Here is a 21,783-nt window from a genome sequence, read left to right as displayed (position 1 = left end):
CGTTTTTGGTCTTAGAAACGCACCAAAACGCAGCTATTTGCGTTTCTCATTGCGTCTTTCAACATCCCATTGCACTCAATGGATGAAAAGCGCAATGAAAAACGCGGGAATAATTGACATGCTGCGTTTTTGTGGCACCACAAAAACACAGCTGAAAAAAAACGCTGTGTGCAGACAGCAAAAATGAAAACTCATAGACTTTGCTGGGGAAGCAAAGTCATGCAGTTTTCTGAGCAAAAACGCACCCGAAAACTGCGCAAAAACGCCGCAAAAAACACACTGTGTGAAATTACCCTAAGCGCTCAGCGTAGTGCGCAGGACAAATGTGAGCAGCACTGTACTGCGATCTTTGGGAGGCAGAATTATCAAAATCAACAGCAGTTGAAGAATTGATTTTACTGATTTGTTTTTTACATCATTCTTCTTGCAGTATAAGTGTTTGGATAGCTTTTATTCCTCAGGTCAGTAGGATTACAGCTATACCAGATTTATATAGGGGTTTTTTTTAGGTTTGACTACTGCTACACTGTAAAATTCTGGGTATGCCATATGTTGCGAAGGGGTTAAATCAAAGTGGGTGTTTTTAGATATTTATATAGAGAGCATGAACGACTTGTTCCTGTATGATGCTGACTAATTTTATAAACCGACAGCAACTTCCTCAAAAGAAGGAAGAACAAGCCCCGCCATTGCTTAGAGCAGGTTTCTCAGTGTGTAAGATGTCATGATACAGCTCTGATCTGTGAGTCTAACATTATGCATGCTTAGAAAGCACAGATAACTAACACCATTCAGATAACTTCCCTGTGGGGGGAGGAGAAGCACAGCTGAGTTTAGCTGTGTCACCAGATAGAAAGGTTTATCAGCATGCCTCCTTTCCTATTCCTGTCAGCTTTGCTGTACTGCTCCTTCCCCCACACAGACAGTGTGATACAGACACATCCCTGAACAGTCAGTTATACTCAACTTGTATCAGCTCTGCAATTAGATCAGAGCAGGGTGGTAAAGAAGTAGTCCACAACAGGCAGGCTCCTCCTGTGTGAGAGGAAATATCTCTGCAGTGAGATCACTGCTGTCATTGCAAGTTGTTTTAGCACAACAGAAATAAGTGTGATTACTGACACACTCAGTAATCAGGAGAGATGATAGAAAGGCTTGTAATATGCCACAGCTGAACTCCGCTGCACTGACCCTCTCCCTAAACACTAACTAACTGCTCCGGAAGGGCTCAGATGTGTAACTGCCCAGCACAGCTCTGTCAATGGTATAGTTATTCAAATTATGGGATCACAGCCCCACTGATCTGATATTGATGACCCTTCTTAAGGCTAGGACAAAAATGAAAAAATCTCAGACAACTCCATTAAGCACCCGGTGAGAGTTTTGATACAGTAGTAAGACTGACGTGGGATATGAAATGGCAAATCCTATCTGTCTATCCATCCCTAAGGCATGTGCAAAAATGTTTTAATTTTTTTTGTAATTTCATAACTACTTACCACTAAAAACATTTCGAACTGTCCTGCCTCCATTTCCTCACTGGTCACGAGATCGAGCTGTGCACCCACTTCATTGGTAGTCAGTGGTAACAGTCAACTGTTCCCTACGTTTCTCTTCTGGATATGCTCCCAGTGGTTGGCAAGTTGTAGCATCATGAGACTTAAATATGACCACCCTCCTTGTCGTTCTCCACTTCTCTGTCCGCCTGTGTCCCCTAGTATTTCAGCTCGTATTTTTCTTTGATAATATAACCAAGCACACCACATTAATTTAAAGGCTTTTGTGAATGTAGTAGTTGTATCTGGAAATCCCTTTTTATTTGCTATAGTGGGTTTGATTTTTATGCTTAGTCCTAGAAATGTCCCACAATGTAGCTAATAGTTCATTCATGTCTTTAAATCTCCTATGCACCATGTAGAATAGTTGCCTGAAGCCACTGATTGTAGGACTGACCAACTACCTTATTTGCATGGGAGCTCTCTGACTCTCCCCCAAAAGATGTCAGAAGAAAAGGGCATGTTGATTTTCAATGCCCAGTTCTTTTGTTTTGTAACCTGCCGCCACAGCTGACAACTGGGTACTCCCCTCTCCGAACTGAAAACACATGGGCACTAGAGATGAGTACCACAATATTCGTAATGGCTACATTCATAACGAGTACTTTGTTATACTCATACATTTGTTCCGAATAGCAAGTACAATGCAAGTCAATGGGAAATGCGAGTAATTTTCTTCTGGATCCAACAAAGAGGTCTGGGGGCCTGAGGAGAAGGTTGAAATTGATGGGAAAGTGATGAAACTGAATGGGGAGAGCCTGCATGTATTTTTCACTCACATATTGTTTCTAGGAATATGGATGTCACAGTATTACGCCAGTTTTACAGATGCACAAGAACACGTCCCAAACCTAACCTAAATTGCATTTTACAGGCCAAAAAGGTTAAACAGTTTTTCCTGCATAATCACTTGTATATAAGGCTAAATAAACAGGAGAAAAAAAATATCCCTTTTAGCATTTGTTCACACGTAACGTTTTGACTTTTTTTTTACTTTTACAATTGGGAGGGTCCTGACATATTTTGTAGGTCCCTCTGTCATACATAATTTCTAGTTAGCTATTCCCTAGTACTTTGCAAGGCCAGCTAAAACATGCCCATTGGTATGTTGATCTTTCACCTGAGGGGCCTCAAGTGGTCCTGTAACATACATTTTGGAGGTTTGGAGGGACTGCTGTTACTTCTACATTTGGGCGGTCCCTTCTTACTGAGTCTCACATAATGGAATACATATTCCATAGCAGTTTACAATTCGTCTATTGTAGTATTGGGCTTTACCCTCCACTTTTTCCTCCTCCATGTCATTCTGGTGCCTTCAATTCAAGTTTTCAGAGTGCCTGCAGGTGTCAGGAAAGCTGAGTTTGGTTAGGGCCCTGAAGTGGCCCAGTAGCATACATTTGGGAGGGACTGCTCTTACTTATACATTTGGGCAGTCCCTCCCCCATTGAGACTCAGATTATGGAATGCATGTTCCATAGCAGTTTACAATGCGCTCATTGTGGCTTTGGGCTTTACCCTTCTCCTCCTCCTCAAATTTCCTGGTCTGGAACGTAAATGTGTGTGTAAGCCAGAATAGCGAGAGCAGATTCTGTCTTTGATGGCAGTCAACAAGATCTCTTTTGCATTTCTCAGGCAGCAACAAATCTTCCATGACCGTGTACTGTGAGGATTTTATGGGCCAGCCTTCTGTGTATCCAACCTGGTCCGCCTTCCTACCCCCCATCATCAGTCACAGGAAACATATGACCCCCAAGCTTGGCCACCCTGAGGATCTGTTTTGAATGTATATTTTGGTTGGCTCTGGCCTTTCACCATGCAGCACTGAAGAGGGACGTGAGGAAGTGGCGTGCATTGATGCACAACTATTTGAGGACCTATGGCCAGAAGAAAGCCAGTTTGAGGAACCTGATTTACTGTCTGCAGAGGTGGAGGCTGATGTTGATGAGACACAGTTGCCATCAGGTCACCCTACAATCGCAACTGGGAAGGAGGATGAGATGGAAGACAAGGTGGTCGATGATAAGCCCACTGATCTGACCTGGACCATTGACATGCATAGCCAGCACAGCATCACAGAGGAAGATGGATGTGTAGCACCAACACAGGCTCCAAGGGGTAGTGGTTTTCCCGGAGTGAGAACTGGGTCAACTGTTCCAAAGAGAACTTACATCTACAATGAAGTGGGAGGGGGGACAAGGTACAGGTGCACTGTTCATTTCTAATGACAATAAAGCCATCTCAAAGAAATGGGGGATAGATAAAGGCTGCCTCAACCAGTCAGCCAATCTTCGAGATGCTTTTGGGTGCGGTGGAGTTTGATGATGTGTGAAGTTGTGGAGGGACTATGTGAATTTAATTTGATTAGGGAGTGTGATAGGCCACCCTAAAAAGATGTGTTTATAGGGAGCATCTGAAGCTGAGTAAGTTGTGGTTTGTCTTGGTTCCTTGGGTCAGAGCAGGGCCGTCAATAGGAATTTCAGGATCTCATACTGGCAAAAATGTTTGGGTCCCCATGAGACTCTGCCCAGGCTCCACTCCAGCTCCACAAACACCCCTCAAACCTTTCATACTCGCACACATATATTTTTCCAAGGATGGCAGTGTGTGTATATAATGTGTATACATTCACACACACAGTGATGGCCAAAAGTGTTAGCACCCTTGAAGTTGTTCCAGAAAATGACGCATTCCTCTCAGAAAATTAATATACCCCCTACATCACTCCTATCCATAATATACCCTCTACACCGCTCCTTTCCATAATATCTCTTTCACACTACCCCATGTATAATCTTCCCCCACACACACTGCCTCTTTGTATAATATATAGACACAATGTCCCTGTGTATATTATCCTCAGACACTCAGACACACACTGCTCCTCTGTATAATATCCCCCACACACTGATTCTCTGTATAATATCCACCCACACACAGTGCTCCTCTGTATAATATCCCCCACACACACTGCTCCTCTGTATAATATTCCAACACACATTGCTCCTCTGTATAATATTCCCACATGCACACTGGTCCTTAGAAAAATAACGCCACACACACTGTTCCTTTGTATAATATCCCCCCACACTGCAACTCTATATAATATCCCCACACACACTGCCCCTCTGTATAATATCCCTCAAGTACGCTGCCCCATTTTATACTATCCCCCACACAAGCTGCCCCTCTTTTTATATATACAGTTAGGTCCAGAAATATTTGGACAGTGACACAAGTTTCGCGAGTTGGGCTCTGCATGCCACCACATTGGATTTGAAATGAAACCTCTACAACAGAATTCAAGTGCAGATTGTAACGTTTAATTTGAAGGTTTAAACAAAAATATCTGATAGAAATTGTAGGAATTGTACACATTTCTTTACAAACACTCCACATTTTAGGAGGTCAAAAGTAATTGGACAAATAAACCAAACCCAAACAAAATATTTTTATTTTCAATATTTTGTTACGAATCCTTTGGAGGCAATCACTGCCTTAAGTCTGGAACCCATGGACATCACCAAACGCTGGGTTTCCTCCTTCTTAATGCTTTGCCAGGCCTTTACAGCCGCAGCCTTCAGGTCTTGCTTGTTTGTGGGTCTTTCCATCTTAAGTCTGGATTTGAGCAAGTGAAATGCATGCTCAATTGGGTTAAGATCTGGTGATTGACTTGGCCATTGCAGAATGTTCCACTTTTTTGCACTCATGAACTCCTGGGTAGTTTTGGCTGTATGCTTGGGGTCATTGTCCATCTGTACTATGAAGCGCCGTCCGATCAACTTTGCGGCATTTGGCTGAATCTGGGCTGAAAGTATATCCCGGTACACTTCAGAATTCATCCGGCTACTCTTGTCTGCTGTTATGTCATCAATAAACACAAGTGACCCAGTGCCATTGAAAGCCATGCATGCCCATGCCATCACGTTGCCTCCACCATGTTTTACAGAGGATGTGGTGTGCCTTGGATAATGTGCCGTTCCCTTTCTTCTCCAAACTTTTTTCTTCCCATCATTCTGGTACAGGTTGATCTTGGTCTCATCTGTCCATAGAATACTTTTCCAGAACTGAGCAGGCTTCATGAGGTGTTTTTCAGCAAATTTAACTCTGGCCTGTCTATTTTTGGAATTGATGAATGGTTTGCATCTAGATGTGAACCCTTTGTATTTACTTTCATGGAGTCTTCTCTTTACTGTTGACTTAGAGACAGATACACCTACTTCACTGAGAGTGTTCTGGACTTCAGTTGATGTAGTGAACGGGTTCTTCTTGACCAAAGAAAGTATGCGGCGATCATCCACCACTGTTGTCATCCGTGGACGCCCAGGCCTTTTTGAGTTCCCAAGCTCACCAGTCAATTCCTTTTTTCTCAGAATGTACCCGACTGTTGATTTTGCTACTCCAAGCATGTCTGCTATCTCTCTGATGGATTTTTTCTTTTTTTTTTCAGCCTCAGGATGTTCTGCTTCACCTCAATTGAGAGTTTCTTAGACCGCATGTTGTCTGGTCACAGCAACAGCTTCCAAATGCAAAACCACACACCTGTTATCAACCCCAGACCTTTTAACTACTTCATTGATTACAGGTTAACGAGGGAGACGCCTTCAGAGTTAATTGCAGCCCTTAGAGTCCCTTGTCCAATTACTTTTGGTCCCTTTAAAAAGAGGAGGCTATGCATTACAGAGCTATGATTCCTAAACCCTTTCTACGATTTGGATGTGAAAACTCTCATATTGCAGCTGGGAGTGTGCACTCTCAGCCCATATTATATATATAATTGTATTTCTGAACATGTTTTTGTAAACAGCTAAAATAACAAAACTTGTGTCACTGTCCAAATATTTCTGGACCTAACTGTATATATATATATATATATATATATATATATATATATATATATAAATTTATAATATAATCTCACACACACACTGTTGTATACTATCCCCCCCACGGATACATTTCCCCTCTGTATAATATATACTAGGAGTAGGACATATATACCATGAGGATATGTCCCCTTCCTGGACTATATATCCCCATCCTAGTATATATGTTCCCATCCTGGGCCCTTCCTGGTATGTATATATATCCCCCTCCTGGGTACATCCTGGTTTATATGTCCCCATCCTAGTTTTTATTCTATTCCTTGTATGTCCCCATCCTGGGCCCTTCCTGGTATTTATATATATCCCCCTCCTGGGCACATTCTGGTTTATATGTTCCCATCCTAGTTTTTATCCCATTCCTTGTATATATGCCTTTTTCTTGTATACCGTATTTTTCGGACCATAAGACGCACTTTTTTTCCCCCAAATGTTGGGGGAAAGTTGGGGGTGCGTCTTATGGTCTGACTATAGGGCTGCGGCTGGGAATGAGGGTGCTGCGGGTCATCGGGGGCACGAGCAGGCAGCAGCAGCGCCTGCCGTGACCACGTGGGCCCGCTCATTACATATGCACGCCCATCCTCCCGCCCATCTCTCAGCGCTGAAGCCGGCACTGACAGGTGGGCGGGAGGACGAGCGGGGACGCGCGCATAGCAAAGAGCCGGCCGCATGATCACCCCTGGCAATTACAGCCTGGAGTGATCATGTGTGGCTGTATTCACTGCCCCCCGCGCGTCATTACCAGCGCGGGGTGCAGTGAATCAGTACACTCACCCGTCCCCGTGTGTGGAGCCGCCCCCTGCTGCACGCGATATCTTCCTGTCTGTGCCGGTCAGCTGATCTGTGCTGAGCTGGTCAGCTGATCGGCACAGACAGGAAGACATCGCGATGCAGCAGGGGAACGGCTCCACACACACAGGTCAGTGGCGCAGAGAGGAAGATGATCGGTGCTGGAGGGAGTGAGGAAAAGGTGAGTATAAACGTTTATTTTTTTCTCTGTGCTATAGGATACAGGCCATATACCAGGATGGTATATGAGCATGATGGGGGCATATAGCAGGATGGGAGTATATGAGCAGGCAGGATGGGGATATGTGAACAGGATGGGGGGTATGTGAACAGGATGGGGGGTATCTGAACAGGATGGGGGGTATCTGAACAGGATGGGGGGTATATGAACAGGATGGGAGTATATGAACAGGATGGGGGTATATGAACAGGATGGGAGTATATGAGCAGGCAGGATGGGGGTATATGAACAGGATTGTGGTATATGAACAGGATGGGAGTATATGAGCAGGCAGGATGGGGGTATATGAACAGGATGGGGGTATATGAACAGGATGGGAGTATATGAGCAGGCAGGATGGGGGTATATGAACAGGATGGGGGTATATGAACAGGATGGGAGTATATGAGCAGGCAGGATGGGGGTATATGAACAGGATGGGGGTATATGAACAGGATGGGAGTATATGTACAGGATGGATGGGGGAATATGAGCAGGATGGATGGGGGGTATACCAATAGGATGGGGGTATATCAATAGGATCGGGGTATATGAACAGGATGGGGTATATGAACAGGATGGGAGTATATGAGCAGGATGGGGGAATATGAGCAGGATGCTGGTATAGGAGCAGGATGGGGGTTTATAGCAGGATCATATACAAGGCAGGAGGATCATTACCAGGATGGGGTACCTTAGTAGAGAATTTGGGGACATTACCCCCATAACAGTGTCAGCAGCAGATCCTCGCCCCATAACAGTGTGTCATGACCACATTTTTTGCTTAAAGTTTTATTTTCCCATTTTCCTCCTCTAAAACCAGGGTGCGTCTTATAGTCCGGTGCGTCTTATAGTCCGAAAAATACGGTATATGTTCCCTTCCAAGGTCCCTACTGGTGTATACATATCCCCCTCCTGGGCACAATCTGGTATAATGTCCCCATCCTGATTTTTGTTACCTTCCTGGTATATATGTCCACCTTTTTGTATATATCCCCTTCCAGGGCGCCTCCTTGTATGTTTCTCTGCTGCAAAATAAAAAAAACAAAACAACTTTCTACTCACCCTCCTCGGCTCCCACGTCGCGCACCACTCTCTCTGAGCAGTGATGCATTTCAGCTGGATGAGCTCCCCAACACCCCCAGGGATCTTCAGCTCTAGGAGCGCCTAACATTCTACATCGGATGCCATGTCCTTGCCATCTCCATGTTGATCACAGCACTGGGATGAGGTCGCAGAGTGGTGACCTCATCACGGTGGGCGACGGGATGACGCGCCGCCTCCCTGCTCTGCTCCACTCGCTTCCGGCCACATGGCTAATTTGCATGTGATGCCCTAGAAAGGCTACGCAGGCAATTTAGCCGTGTGTGCATTGGCACCGCTGGGCCCCTCTGCTGCGGCTGTGAATGGGGCCCGGTGAAGAGGGGGCCATGGCCGGCGCTTAATAAAGCTAAGTAATTATCCTGGGCCCCCCCTCTTGTCACCGGGCCCTGTACACCAGACATGGTTGTAATGCCCTGATGGCGGCCCTGGGTCAGAGTATTCCAGAGGATTTGTGCAGCTCGAGAGAAGTCGTGGATCTGGGAGCGGAAGGTTTGGATTACTGTGGATGTTAGTCGAAAGTCGTTTGCGGAGTGGAGAGAATGGGTAGGGTGATAGACAGAGATGAGGGCGGAGATGTAGGAGGGTGCTGCTTTGTGGGTGAGAACAAGCAATTTGAATTAGATCACATGATATATAGGCAGCCAGTGCAATGACTGGCACAGAGCAGAAGCATCCGAGTAATGGTTAACCAGATAGGTGAACCTGGCTGCAGCATTAAGGATGGACTGTAGAGGAGATAGTCTAATTTCTTTCTCCCCTTTTAGAGTCACCAAAGGGTTGCACAATGGAATCCTTGAAGAGGGTCGTTGTAGATCAGTTGATGAAAACATCACCCTCAGACAACACTGGCAGCAGAGTTACCGACTCTTTTCAACACCAAGGATTAATAGGGAGAGACACGAACACCAGGTCCAACAGAAGTAGGGGGAAAATGTGCACAATCTGGGCCATTTTTTTTTTATAAACCAGCTCATCAGCAAGGGTTATCTGTGGCTGTAACAATGGCAAGGAGGGAGAAATTGCACAACATGGTCAAGGGGTACTTAAGTGACCATACCTGCATCCTTTCTGATGCTTCAGTTCCCTTTAATTATTGGGTGTTCAAGCTGAACGCTTGGCCCAACCTCTCCTTATACATCTTGGAGGTGCTTGCCTGCCCGGCTGCTAGTGTGATGTTGGAGCGTGCTTCCAGTTCTGCTGGGGCAGTTATCACTGATAGGCGCACACGCCTCTCCACAGAAAATGCAGACAGACTTAAGGCCGCTTTACACTTTGCGATTTCGTTACCAGTATCGCTAGCGTGTGTACCCGCCCCCATCGGTTGTGCGACACGGGCATATCGCTGCCTGTGGCACACAACATCGCACGGACCCGTCACACTACTTACCTGCCTAGCGATGTCGCTGTAACCGGCAAACCGCCTCCTTTCTAAGGGGGCGGTTTGTTTGGCGTGACAGCGACGTCACTAAGCGGACGCCCAATCAAAGCGGAGGGGCGGAGATGAGCGGGACGAACATCCCGCCCACCTCCTTCCTTCCTCATTGCGGGCGGGACGCAGGTAAGGAGAGGTTCCTCGTTCCTGTGGTGTCACACGTAGCGATGTGTGCTGCCACAGGAACGACGAACAACATCGTTACTGCAGCAACAACGATAATTGAGCTTAGGGGGATGTCACTGATTAGCGATTTTGAACGTTTTTTGCAACTATTCAAAATCGCTAATGGGTTTAACGCGTAACGACATCGCTAACGCGGCCGGATGTGCGCAACAAATTCCGTGACCCCAACGAGATCGCTTTAGCGATGTCATAGCGTGTAAAGCCGTCTTTACTCTGATTAAATTCAGCACGTACTGCATTTCTCCACTGTTTCTAATCCCTCCACATTTGAGCAAGCCAAACTAAATTCGCCCAAAATGTTGATTTTGACTACTGCTGCTAAGATCCACCCCTTCCCATATAAAGCTGATTTCTTCCTGTGTCAACCATGACTCAGCCCATATGCTAATTTTTATAAACAATGCACATTGTGCACTGGACAAACCAGGACAGTACTCCTACCAAACTAATATTTTGTCATTGGAGACCCTTGTCATGGGTTGTCCCACATTGTGACTTGGATAGGGGCTACATATTTGATAGCAATTTACAATTACTGTTGATGAACAAGTGATGGCCTCGCTGAAAACTTGAATTGCGGGCTGCAAAATGACATGGAAGAGGAAGAGGAGGGTACAGACCAATGCTACAATGAGCACATTGTAAACTGCTATGGAATATGTATTCCACTATCTGAGTCTCAGTGAGGAAGGGACCACCCAAATGTATAAGTTAGAGCAATCCCTTCCAAACGTATGTTAATGGGCCACCTCTGGCCCAGCTGAAAACACACCCTGACATCACAGTAGCAGACGGGCAGGCTTGCACCTCGAAGGCATATAATGAGCGGTGCGTTTAGTGTACCAGGTAGCACAAAATGGTTGAGTCCTGCTTTGTATTTGCAAAGACCGCTAGCATTGTAGTAATGTGGCTGATGTGGACGGACAGCACAAGTCAGGCTGTGAATCCCTAAATATTGTGGAAACAGGAACGGTGCTTTACTGTGTCAGGCAGCAGTAAATGCTAGAGTCCTGCTTTGTGTTTGCAAAGGCCACTAGCAACGTATTAATGTTGCTGATGTGGATGCCACAAGTCAGGCTGTGAACCCCTAAATCATGTGGAAACAGGTCCCGATTCCCTGCCTAATCCACAATCTCTACCTCTCTGATGTGACTTTTTTCAGTGCTATCAGCTGCTAAAAGAGCTATTGTATTCTGGTTTCTGGACTGTACTATGGAGGAAGTGACACACACTGCTTTAAACACTGTCCCTGCTTGGAAATATGTCCCTTTGTATGCTACACTGACCTACACTGCAGGAAGCCCTGAAAAGAGGCCTACACTCTCCTTAGCAGCTGCTCAATCTATACCTACACTGATAAAACACTTGCTCCAGATGCAATGTGCGCAAAATGGCGGCGGAAGGTCTTTTATAGACCCTATGATGCGGAGCGGCCAGCCAATCACAATAATGCCACAACCAAGATGGCTGTGACATTACTGTGATTGGTTAAGAAGCCCAGTATGTTTATTGACTGCAAATACGATGCCAAAACAGCTGTGCGGGACATCTGAATATAGCGAGGAGAATACACCATTACTCGCAATATAACGAATAGCCCGAATACCTACTATTCTGTGAATAGCTAATAGTGACGAATACACTCGCTCATCACTAATGGACACTCATTCCAGCCAAGCATGCATGTGTATTCAGAGAGGGGATAAGTGTTCAGCCACAATTTTTGAAGTTGTGTGAACACCTATAGAAATGCAGAATGGACAACATGACTACTATATTGACAGCACACCAAATAGCATTTAGATAGAGAAACAATAGTATGACTATTTATCACTGAAAGAACAGCATATGTGTTCTTAACAAATATATAAAATGGCATTTTTGTGTGCAAACACACAGAACTATAATAAGTTTAAATGAGAAAAGAAAAAGAACTGGCTTCCATGCCGTCCTCCTAGCTGCCACCCACTGTGTCACATTCAAAAGGCCACACAATTGCTTTGAGTTCTAGAATAACTTGAGAAATTGTTGTGGCAGGAATTAAAAGGCTCGACCATGGGAGGTTCCTCCAACATTAGCAGTCCTACAGAAACCAACAGTTACAATGGCTCTCGAGGAGCAATTATTATTGAATAAAGAATGGATGATTTTAGATGTTTAATTGAATGCAGTACAGTGTGACCAGTGGTGTGCCCATTCAGGGGCCCGTCCATGTGAGGAAACTAGTCTGGAGTGGCACAGTAAATGGGAATTCATTTCTGTTAAATATACAGTATTTTTTCTGCCCTGAATTACTGCAAAATTGGGTCTCAGGTATAGAAAGCTGTTTGCTAAGACATACTTCATATTAATTGGGCTATTTCCTGTACTTTTTATATATCTACAATAAAACAGATTTTTTTTTTCTTTTAAAAACAATGTGATTTATAAAATGTTTTATAGTGAATTTTATTTTTCTTAAATAAAACTTACAAAGTGCTAGTGTACACTGGTTATCTACAATCAATGGTGGCTACTCACTTTTCTTTTAATTTTTCTATTCTAATTGTGGATATGCTGTTCCTTCCCTGCTTTCTGATATGTAATGTGCACACATAGGGATGTTCCCTTACAGTATATAGGAATTTTGACTAATGACATTAAACACAATGGCATTAAAGGAACAGTCTGTCACAACTCAACGGCAGTTTTCTACAGCATTGTCAACTGTCATGGTGACACCGGGGTCTGAAGAATCCTTAGATTCTTGCACACTTCCTGTGAACTTCACTACTGATGGTTGTGATCAGCACAGAGAGACATGGGCATTCTCACAAAGGCTAGTTACTCTCCGGCGGGTTACCAAGAGTTAATACTCAGCTGGTCTTACATGTATTACTCTTTTAGTCACATGCTGTGGGAGGACCAGTCATATCTGCTCTCCTATATAGGCTGGCTTGACTGTTGGAGTCGTGCTAGCTATAGCTTGTCTATCCTAGTTTAGAAAGTTAGAGTCTTTCAGTCGTAACAAGTGTTTGCTTCTGGGGTTGCTGTGTGCAGTTTCGTGTATTCCTTTTCTCCATTATTGCTTCCTGATGTAGTTTCTTTGCCTTTACAGGCTTTTCTCTTTTTGTTCCCTTGTATTATTCTTGCTTGAGTTTGGTGAGATTGTTTGTTTGTTTTCCCTTGTACATTTTGTCTGTGTTTCCCCTTTCACTTCTGGATCCTTACTTCCTAGGGTAGAAGTGCGAAATCAGACTAGTTTTGTTTAGGAGCATAGTAAGGTACAAGACCCAGGCATCCCTACCATCGGGGTAATCCTGGGAATTGGGATAGCTTAATGCCCCTAAAGCTGGAGGGACAGAGTAGGAGCCCATAGTCTCTTGCTATCCTGCAGTCACATTGTCATGCTCGAGCCCTATTACCCATTTGTGACGTTTCATATGAATATTCCTTAATGTAAGACTTAAAAATCTTTTGTGTTTCACAAGGCAATTATGCAAAACGCAGCATAGACACACCTGAATGTGATTTACATGACCAGAGAAGTATATTGGACAACCAATGGCTGAATTACAAGTGGGCTTGCTGTCCATATGTCAGCTTAACTAGCTTTTATGATAGTCCTGTCTTGTCATTGTCAAATTCGGGATGCAGATGTTAAAAGCCATAGCTTGGAAGTTACCCAATGCAGAAAAGTCTTAAAATATCTGATGCTGTTCATAACCTTAACTATCATGCTGTTGGTCAAAGTTCAGGGTCGACCCTTCAGCGCCACAAAGATCTCAAACTTTTCAGAACTGGGGTGCCCAAAATTGTCCATTTTGATGTTATCTGCTAAAAGTACACAAAATGTTCACATTCACAAAGCATTGTCTTTTGAAGTGATTACAAACATGGATGGTGGCTTTCCAATGTTGATAATAGAGGCTACAAACATTATAAAATGTTTTTCTTCATGTCAATAGGAGTGAAAGCCGGATTGAAGAGGACATATTCTGGAGTTTCTCAGGAGCTACTGGATGTAACCAATGTCCCACAGTGGAAACCATTGCTTTACGCAGTTGCTTTTCTCCATACAACAGTACAGGTAAAAATTGTAAAATGTGCTAAAATTGACTATTTATTAAGAAAATTACATAGTATAAGACTGGAATTTAGAAAGTCTGGAATAATTACAAATCTCCCCAATTCCTTTGGAAAAATAAAGTCTTTAAAATGTTGATTATGGACTGTTCTTCTACAGTGCTAAAGGAATTATTTTTTTGGCTACAGCATTCGTGGTTTTCATGCTCGCATTTTAAATTTCTTGTTTTCTTTTTCTTTAGGAGAGAAGAAAGTTTGGACCTCTAGGGTGGAACATCCCCTATGAATTTAACCAAGCTGACTTTGCTGCCAGTGTGCAGTTTGTTCAGAATCATTTGGATGATGTCGGCACGAAACGTCCAGTGAACTGGAACTGTCTGCGCTACATGCTTGGAGAAGTGCAGTATGGTGGCCGTGTAACCGATGATCTCGATAAGACATTGCTCAACACATTTGCCAGAGTCTGGTTTGGAGAGCATATGTTTTCTGACAAATTTTGCTTCTATAAAGGCTATGGCATCCCTAAGGGTAAAACAGTAGATGAGTATCTCCAGCATATAGAGCAGCTGCCAATGGTGGACACACCACAGGTAAAATGGCCTCCTACTTGTACAAGACATATAACTTCGATTTACCATGGGTCCACCATTTCTGGGGGCCTGTGGAAATAAGTCAGAGATTATATTTTCTAGACCTACAAAATGTATCTACAGTGCCTACAAGTAGTATTCAACCCCCTGCAGATTTAGCAGGTTTGATAAGATGCAAATAAGTTAGAGCCTGCAAACTTCAAACAAGAGCAGGATTTATTAACAGATGCATAAATCTTACAAACCAACAAGTTATGTTGCTCAGTTAAATTTTAATAAATTTTCAACATAAAAGTGTGGGTCAATTATTATTCAACCCCTAGGTTTAATATTTTGTGGAATAACCCTTGTTTGCAATTACAGCTAATAATCGTCTTTTATAAGACCTGATCAGGCCGGCACAGGTCTCTGGAGTTATCTTGGCCCACTCCTCCATGCAGATCTTCTACAAGTTATCTAGGTTCTTTGGGTGTCTCATGTGGACTTTAATCTTGAGCTCCTTCCACAAGTTTTCAATTGGGTTAAGGTCAGGAGACTGACTAGGCCACTGCAACACCTTGATTTTTTCCCTCTTGAACCAGGCCTTGGTTTTCTTGGCTGTGTGCTTTGGGTCGTTGTCTTGTTGGAAGATGAAATGATGACCCATCTTAAGATCCTTGATGGAGGAGCGGAGGTTCTTGGCCAAAATCTCCAGGTAGGCCGTGCTATCCATCTTCCCATGGATGCGGACCAGATGGCCAGGCCCCTTGGCTGAGAAACAGCCCCACAGCATGATGCTGCCACCACCATGCTTGACTGTAGGGATGGTATTCTTGGGGTCGTATGCAGTGCCATCCAGTCTCCAAACGTCACGTGTGTGGTTGGCACCAAAGATCTCGATCTTGGTCTCATCAGACCAGAGAACCTTGAACCAGTCTGTCTCAGAGTCCTCCAAGTGATCATGAGCAAACTGTAGACGAGCCTTGACATGATGCTTTGAAATTAAAGGTACCTTACGGGCTCGTCTGGAACGGAGACCATTGCGGTGGAGTACGTTACTTATGGTATTGACTGAAACCAATGTCCCCACTGCCATGAGATCTTCCCGGAGCTCCTTCCTTGTTGTCCTTGGGTTAGCCTTGACTCTTCGGACAAGCCTGGCCTCAGCACGGGTGGAAACTTTCAAAGGCTGTCCAGGCCGTGGAAGGCTAACAGTAGTTCCATAAGCCTTCCACTTCCGGATGATGCTCCCAACAGTGGAGGCAGGTAGGCCCAACTCCTTGGAAAGGGTTTTGTACCCCTTGCCAGCCTTGTGACCCTCCACGATCTTGTCTCTGATGGCCTTGGAATGCTCCTTTGTCTTTTTCATGTTGACCAAGTATGAGTGCTGTTAACAAGTTTGGGGAAGGTCTTAATTAGTCAGAAAAGGCTGGAAAAAGAGATAATTAATCCAAACATGTGAAGCTCATTGTTCTTTGTGCCTGAAATACTTCTTAATACTTTAGGGGAACCAAACAGAATTCTGGTGGTTTGAGGGGTTGAATAATAAATGACTCTCTGAATAAACTTTTCACAATTTAAAAAAAAAAATAAAAAAAGAAATAACATTCTTTTTTGCTGCAGTGCATTTCACACTTCCAGGCTGATCTACAGTCCAAATGTCACAATGCCAAGTTAATTCCGAATGTGTAAACCTGCTAAATCTGCAGGGGGTTGAATACTACTTGTAGGCACTGTAGTTAGGGTACCTTCACACTTAGCGATGCAGCAGCGATCCGACCAGCGATCTGACCTGGTCAGGATCGCTGCTGCATCGCTACATGGTCGCTGGTGAGCTGTCAAACAGGCAGATCTCACCAGCGACCACTGAACAGCCCCCAGCCAGCAGCGACGTGCAAGCGACGCTGCGCTTGCACGGAGCCGCCGACTGGAAGCTGCGGAGACTGGTAACTAAGGTAAACATCGGGTATGGTTACCCGATGTTTACATTAGTTACCAGCGCTGTGTGCAGAGAGCAGGGAGCCGCGCACACTGAGCGCTGGCTCCTTGCTCTCCTAGCTGCTGTACACATCGGGTTAATTAACCCGATGTGTAATGCAGCTACATGTGCAGAGAGCAAGGAGCCGCGCACACTGCTTAGCGCTGGCTCCTTGCTCTCCTAGCTGCTATACACATCGGGTTAATTAACCCGATGTGTACAGCAGCTACATGTGCAGAGAGCCGGAGCCGGCAGCACAGGCAGCGTGAGAGCTGCGGAGGCTGGTAACTAAGGTAAATATCGGGTAACCACCTTGGTTACCCGATGTTTATCTTGGTTACAAGCTTACCTCAGCTGTCAGACGCCGGCTCCTGCTCCCTGCTCGCTTCATTTGTCGCTCTCTCGCTGTCACACACAGCGTTCTGTGTGTCACAGCGGGAGAGCGGCTTTGAAGAAAACGAACCAGGGCTGTGTGTAACGAGCAGCGATCTCGCAGCAGGGGCCAGATCGCTGCTCAGTGTCACACACAGCGAGATCGCTAATGAGGTCACTGCTGCGTCACAAAAAGCGTGACTCAGCAGCGATCTCGGCAGCGAGCTCGCTGTGTGTGAAGCACCCCTTAGATTTACTTAATTCAATGCTCATGTTTGATCACTTATGTATCTACTGTACCTTTCTTCTACACACAGCACATTTATGTTTTATTTTCTGGCCTTTCTTGTTGTATTTGCTCACTCATTAGACATATAATGAATATTTAATGTGTTTTTGTTAAAGGTGTTTGGATTGCATCCAAATGCAGATATAACCTACCAGACAAACATGGCAAATGAGACTCTAAGCACAATTGTCAATATTCAGCCGAAAGACAGTGGGGGAGGCGCAGGAGAGACCAGAGAAACTATTGTTCAACGTCTTGCAGATGAGATGTTGGAGAAATTGCCAGAGGACTACATTCCACATGAGGTACCATTTTGTTCTTCACATTGGGTTTACGTGTGTGACTTTAGGTGGACACATACTTATCATTCAGTACATATAACTGTGTATGTAGCTATGTTTAGCTTTGAGTTTTACAATTCACACTAAATAAGGTGTAGGACCATAAAATACGAGCTGCAGAAGCTTGTCCACGTGTCCGAGGTGATTTAATTACCCCCAGTAAATGTCTTCGTGCATCTGCTGCTGACATCAATCTACTTATTGATCTTTTATTTTAGTAACATTACGACATATTGCCTAAGTACTCTAAGCCTAGAAAAGTTGACGTTGCTACATCCAATCATATAGAGATATTGATTGGATCTACCCAAAAGAATTCAAGAAATAATTGCTTGTGAATGTGTTTCATATTGATCAATTCACAGGTCTCCCATGTGATACATGAAAAAAATACCGCATAACATTAACATAGCGGGGGTTTTTTTTAAACTGAAAGAGATGTTATTAAGCATTACTGTACACAGTGAAGGTTCAGTATTTATAGTACAGGGTTATTATACATTCATATCAAATTTATAGTACGACCTCTTGACCTATAATCTACAAGAGCAGCAGAAAGGTCTGTGATAATGCCTCCATTGTGCGTCAGATGCATGCCATCACATACCTGTTTTACCAGCAATGATGTCTACCTAACAGAGCCATTTACAGTCTAAATAAATGTGACAGCTGCAGTGTCCCCATTACAGTGCCAACCCAGTGTCCTTGTGACCATTCCGGTCATGCTGTTTACATAACACTCCCAATTGCTTTATTCCCATAACATTACAAGTTACAGATCAATCAGAACATTGCCAGTCATTGAGCCCCTGTTACATCTGTTAACTTCTTTTTTTCTTAGTGGTTTCTTTGTTTTGAATGGTAAATTAGCCTATCCAGCTTGCACAGTAGATACCATGGGCACAAATTAGTGAATATTTCATGGAGGGGCAAACATGTTTGCCTTCATAGGATCCGGAATGCTACAAGGGCCATTACATCTGAAGAACGTAAAGATGGTGGCCCAGGTTAAAATTTTGCAACGGGGCCAATCAAACTCTACTTACGACACTGTGAACCAATGTCCCCCATCTTGGCCCACTTTTAGTACTAATTTGCCACATCCTGGGCCCCTTTCTGGTATAATTATTCCAGGAAAAGGGTTATGATGGGAGCTAAGTCCTCCATGTCATGCCAACCCCTTCCAGGTATAATGTCCCCATCCCCCATCCTTGGGACATTATATCAGGAAGGGGCCCTCTCCTAGGCTCCTTCCTGGTATAATGTCCCCCAGCTTTGACCCCTTCTAGGAATAATATAGCCTCTCCTAGGCCCCATCCTGGTGTAATGTTTTCCATCTAGTAAAATGTTCCCCATCCTGGTATAATGTCCTCCTTCCTGGGGAATGATTCTTCTCAAATTCCTACTCTCCTACGATGTGCAATATCCTCTTCTATAGCCAGTGTAGATGCCAGCAAATAACTTTTGCGAGCAAGTGTTGGACAGCGCTTGACGTCACTGCCATGCGTCACCTGTGACTAGCATGCCAATTTTAGCTGCAGGCCTCTGGTTGGGCGGTGACCTGTGTTTTGGTGCAGGGTCCAGTGGGTCTCTGCACTGCAATACATTTCAGCTGAATGTCCAACCTCAAATGCACATCTAGCTGCAATAGCTGCTGGTGTCTGCGGGCCCACCTCAAGCACGGGCCAGGTCGATGTGCGACTATGATCACTATGCCCAGGTGATGATACTTAAATGTATAAGACCTGTCATATTTTGCTCACTAGAAGATGCCCCAAGCCATTTTGCACATACAGTATAAGTAATTGATTACTATATTCGTATCATACTTTAGAGGAATGGTGTTTTCCTAATTTCCAGAATATAGCCTTTGTTTTAAAAGTGGTCTTTCTTAATGAGTGTGCAGCTTTATTTTATAGTGAAATTATACAATAACTGTGAATGATTGCAGCAGGATAAGATGTTTCACTAATTATTGCTGGCAATTAGGAGTATTCTGTTTATTTTGCTTTTAAGGCGCCTAGCTAAATATTATCTTTGTATTCTTATACAATAAGTGCGCTTTTCATGCATGCGAGGAGAGACAAATTGTCTGTCTTTATCTCCTTTGGGCCGCATTTCAGCACATTTTAACAGTATGAATGTATTAGTGTGAGAGGAAAGTCTGTTGTCTGTCATTGAAATGCAGAGGAGAATTAGGTGCTGAAAATGTAGATGAGCAAATTGTATGAAGGTGGGTTGAAAAGAATATATTAAAATCAAGTTTCATTATGAATCCTAAAAAAACCCTGTTCATCACTGATGGGAATAGTCAGGTTCTTATAAAGGAACACTTACAGTGGGAATTTCATTACATATTGGCAAAGCTATAAACACAACATATTGGCCTTCACCCAGATGCACATAAACTGCCTTAACATGTAAGGATATAAAATACAGCTTTTTAAGCACAAATACTATTTGCTATCAAAAGATAACTTATAGGTAACAAAGCAGTAGTTCCCTAGTCATATTATTTAATCATTAAAACAGATTACGTACAAAGTACTGTGATGGAAAAGGCTAAAGGGATTGCCTTTCATTGCTGTGCATTTCAAAATTCTGAATGTGCTATTTAATTCTAGAATGTTAAGGTCCAGTCACACTAAGCAACTTACCAGCGATCCCAACAACGATAGGGATCGCTGGTAAGTTGCTAGGAGGTTGCTGGTGAGATGTCACACTGCGACGCTCCAGCGATCCCACCAGCAACCTGACCTGGCAGGGATCGCTGGAGCGTCGCTACACGAGTTGCTGGTGAGCTCACCAGCAACCAGTGACCAGCCCCCAGCGCTGCATGGAAGATGCTGCGCTTGGTAACTAAGGTAAATATCGGGTAACCAACCCGATATTTACCTTGGTTACCAGTGCACGGAGCTACACGTGCAGAGAACAGGGAGCAGCGCACACTGAGCGCTGGCTCCCTGCTCTCCTAGTTACAGCACACATTGGGTTAATTACCCGATGTGTGCTGCAGCTAAATGTGCACAGAGCAGGGAGCAGCGCACACTGAGCGCTGGCTCCCTGCTCTCCTAGCTACAGCACACATCGGGTTAATTACCCGATGTGTGCTGCAGCTAAATGTGCACAGAGCAGGGAGCAGCGCACACTGCTTAGCACTGGCTCCTTGCTCTCCTAGCTACAGCACACATCGGGTTAATTAACCCGATGTGTCCTGAAGCTACATGTGCACAGAGCAGGAGCCGGCACTGACAGTGAGAGCGGCGGAGGCTGGTAACAAAGGTAAATATCGGGTAACCAAGGACAGGGCTTCTTGGTTACCCGATGTTTACATTGGTTACCAGCCTCCACAGAAGCCGGCTCCTGCTGCCTGCACATTTAGTTGTTGCTGTCTCGCTGTCACACACAGCGATCTGTGCTTCACAGCAGGACAGCAACAACTAAAAAATGGCCCAGGACATTCAGCAACAACCAACGACCTCACAGCAGGGGCCAGGTTGTTACTGGATGTCACACACAGCAACATCGCTAGCAACGTCACAAAAGTTGTTCGTTAGCAGCGATGTTGCTAGCGATGTTGCTTAGTGTGACGGGGCCTTTAGTTTGATTTTTATTACATTATGATAGGTCTCAGGGAAAGAGGACTATTCTATTCACCAGTTTGGTCATTAAGGGGTTAACAAGCTCTATCTAATTCTGACCTCAATGACCAGGCTAAACGTTTTCAATTCTGATCAGTGTCACTTTATGAAGTAATAACTGTGAAACGCTTCAAAGAATCCTGGTGATTGTCACAATTGTCACAAAAAACATTGTTCTTTGTTAGTGGTAAAATTAGGTCTATATATTTTGCATTAGTTTGAGAAGATATTGGAATTTTGTCAAAAATTTTGAAAATTTCACAATTTTTATATACTACTAGGACAACCCCTTCTCGTTCCCATGTGCACCCCCATAAAAATCACAAAGCCTATATACTCGCCTCCGGTGCCGGATGGTTCA

General features: G+C 44.2%; 1 protein-coding gene across 1 annotated transcript in view; it reads left to right on the top strand.

Annotated features, from left to right (window-relative positions):
- LOC142243222 (dynein axonemal heavy chain 5-like) overlaps positions 1–21,783 on the top strand; it is a 638,472-nt gene that overhangs the window by 544,550 nt on the left and 72,139 nt on the right. Inside the window, exons 71-73 of the mRNA XM_075314893.1 lie at positions 14,115–14,236; positions 14,475–14,822; positions 17,557–17,745. Coding sequence (XP_075171008.1) covers positions 14,115–14,236; positions 14,475–14,822; positions 17,557–17,745 — 659 coding nt within the window. The remainder of the gene's footprint in view (positions 1–14,114; positions 14,237–14,474; positions 14,823–17,556; positions 17,746–21,783) is intronic.

This window comes from Anomaloglossus baeobatrachus, chromosome 6 (assembly GCF_048569485.1).
Source record: "Anomaloglossus baeobatrachus isolate aAnoBae1 chromosome 6, aAnoBae1.hap1, whole genome shotgun sequence".
Taxonomy (NCBI): Eukaryota; Metazoa; Chordata; class Amphibia; order Anura; family Aromobatidae; genus Anomaloglossus; species Anomaloglossus baeobatrachus.
The sequence above is the reverse complement of the archived record's forward strand: the minus strand, read 5'-3'. Positions and strand labels throughout refer to the sequence as shown.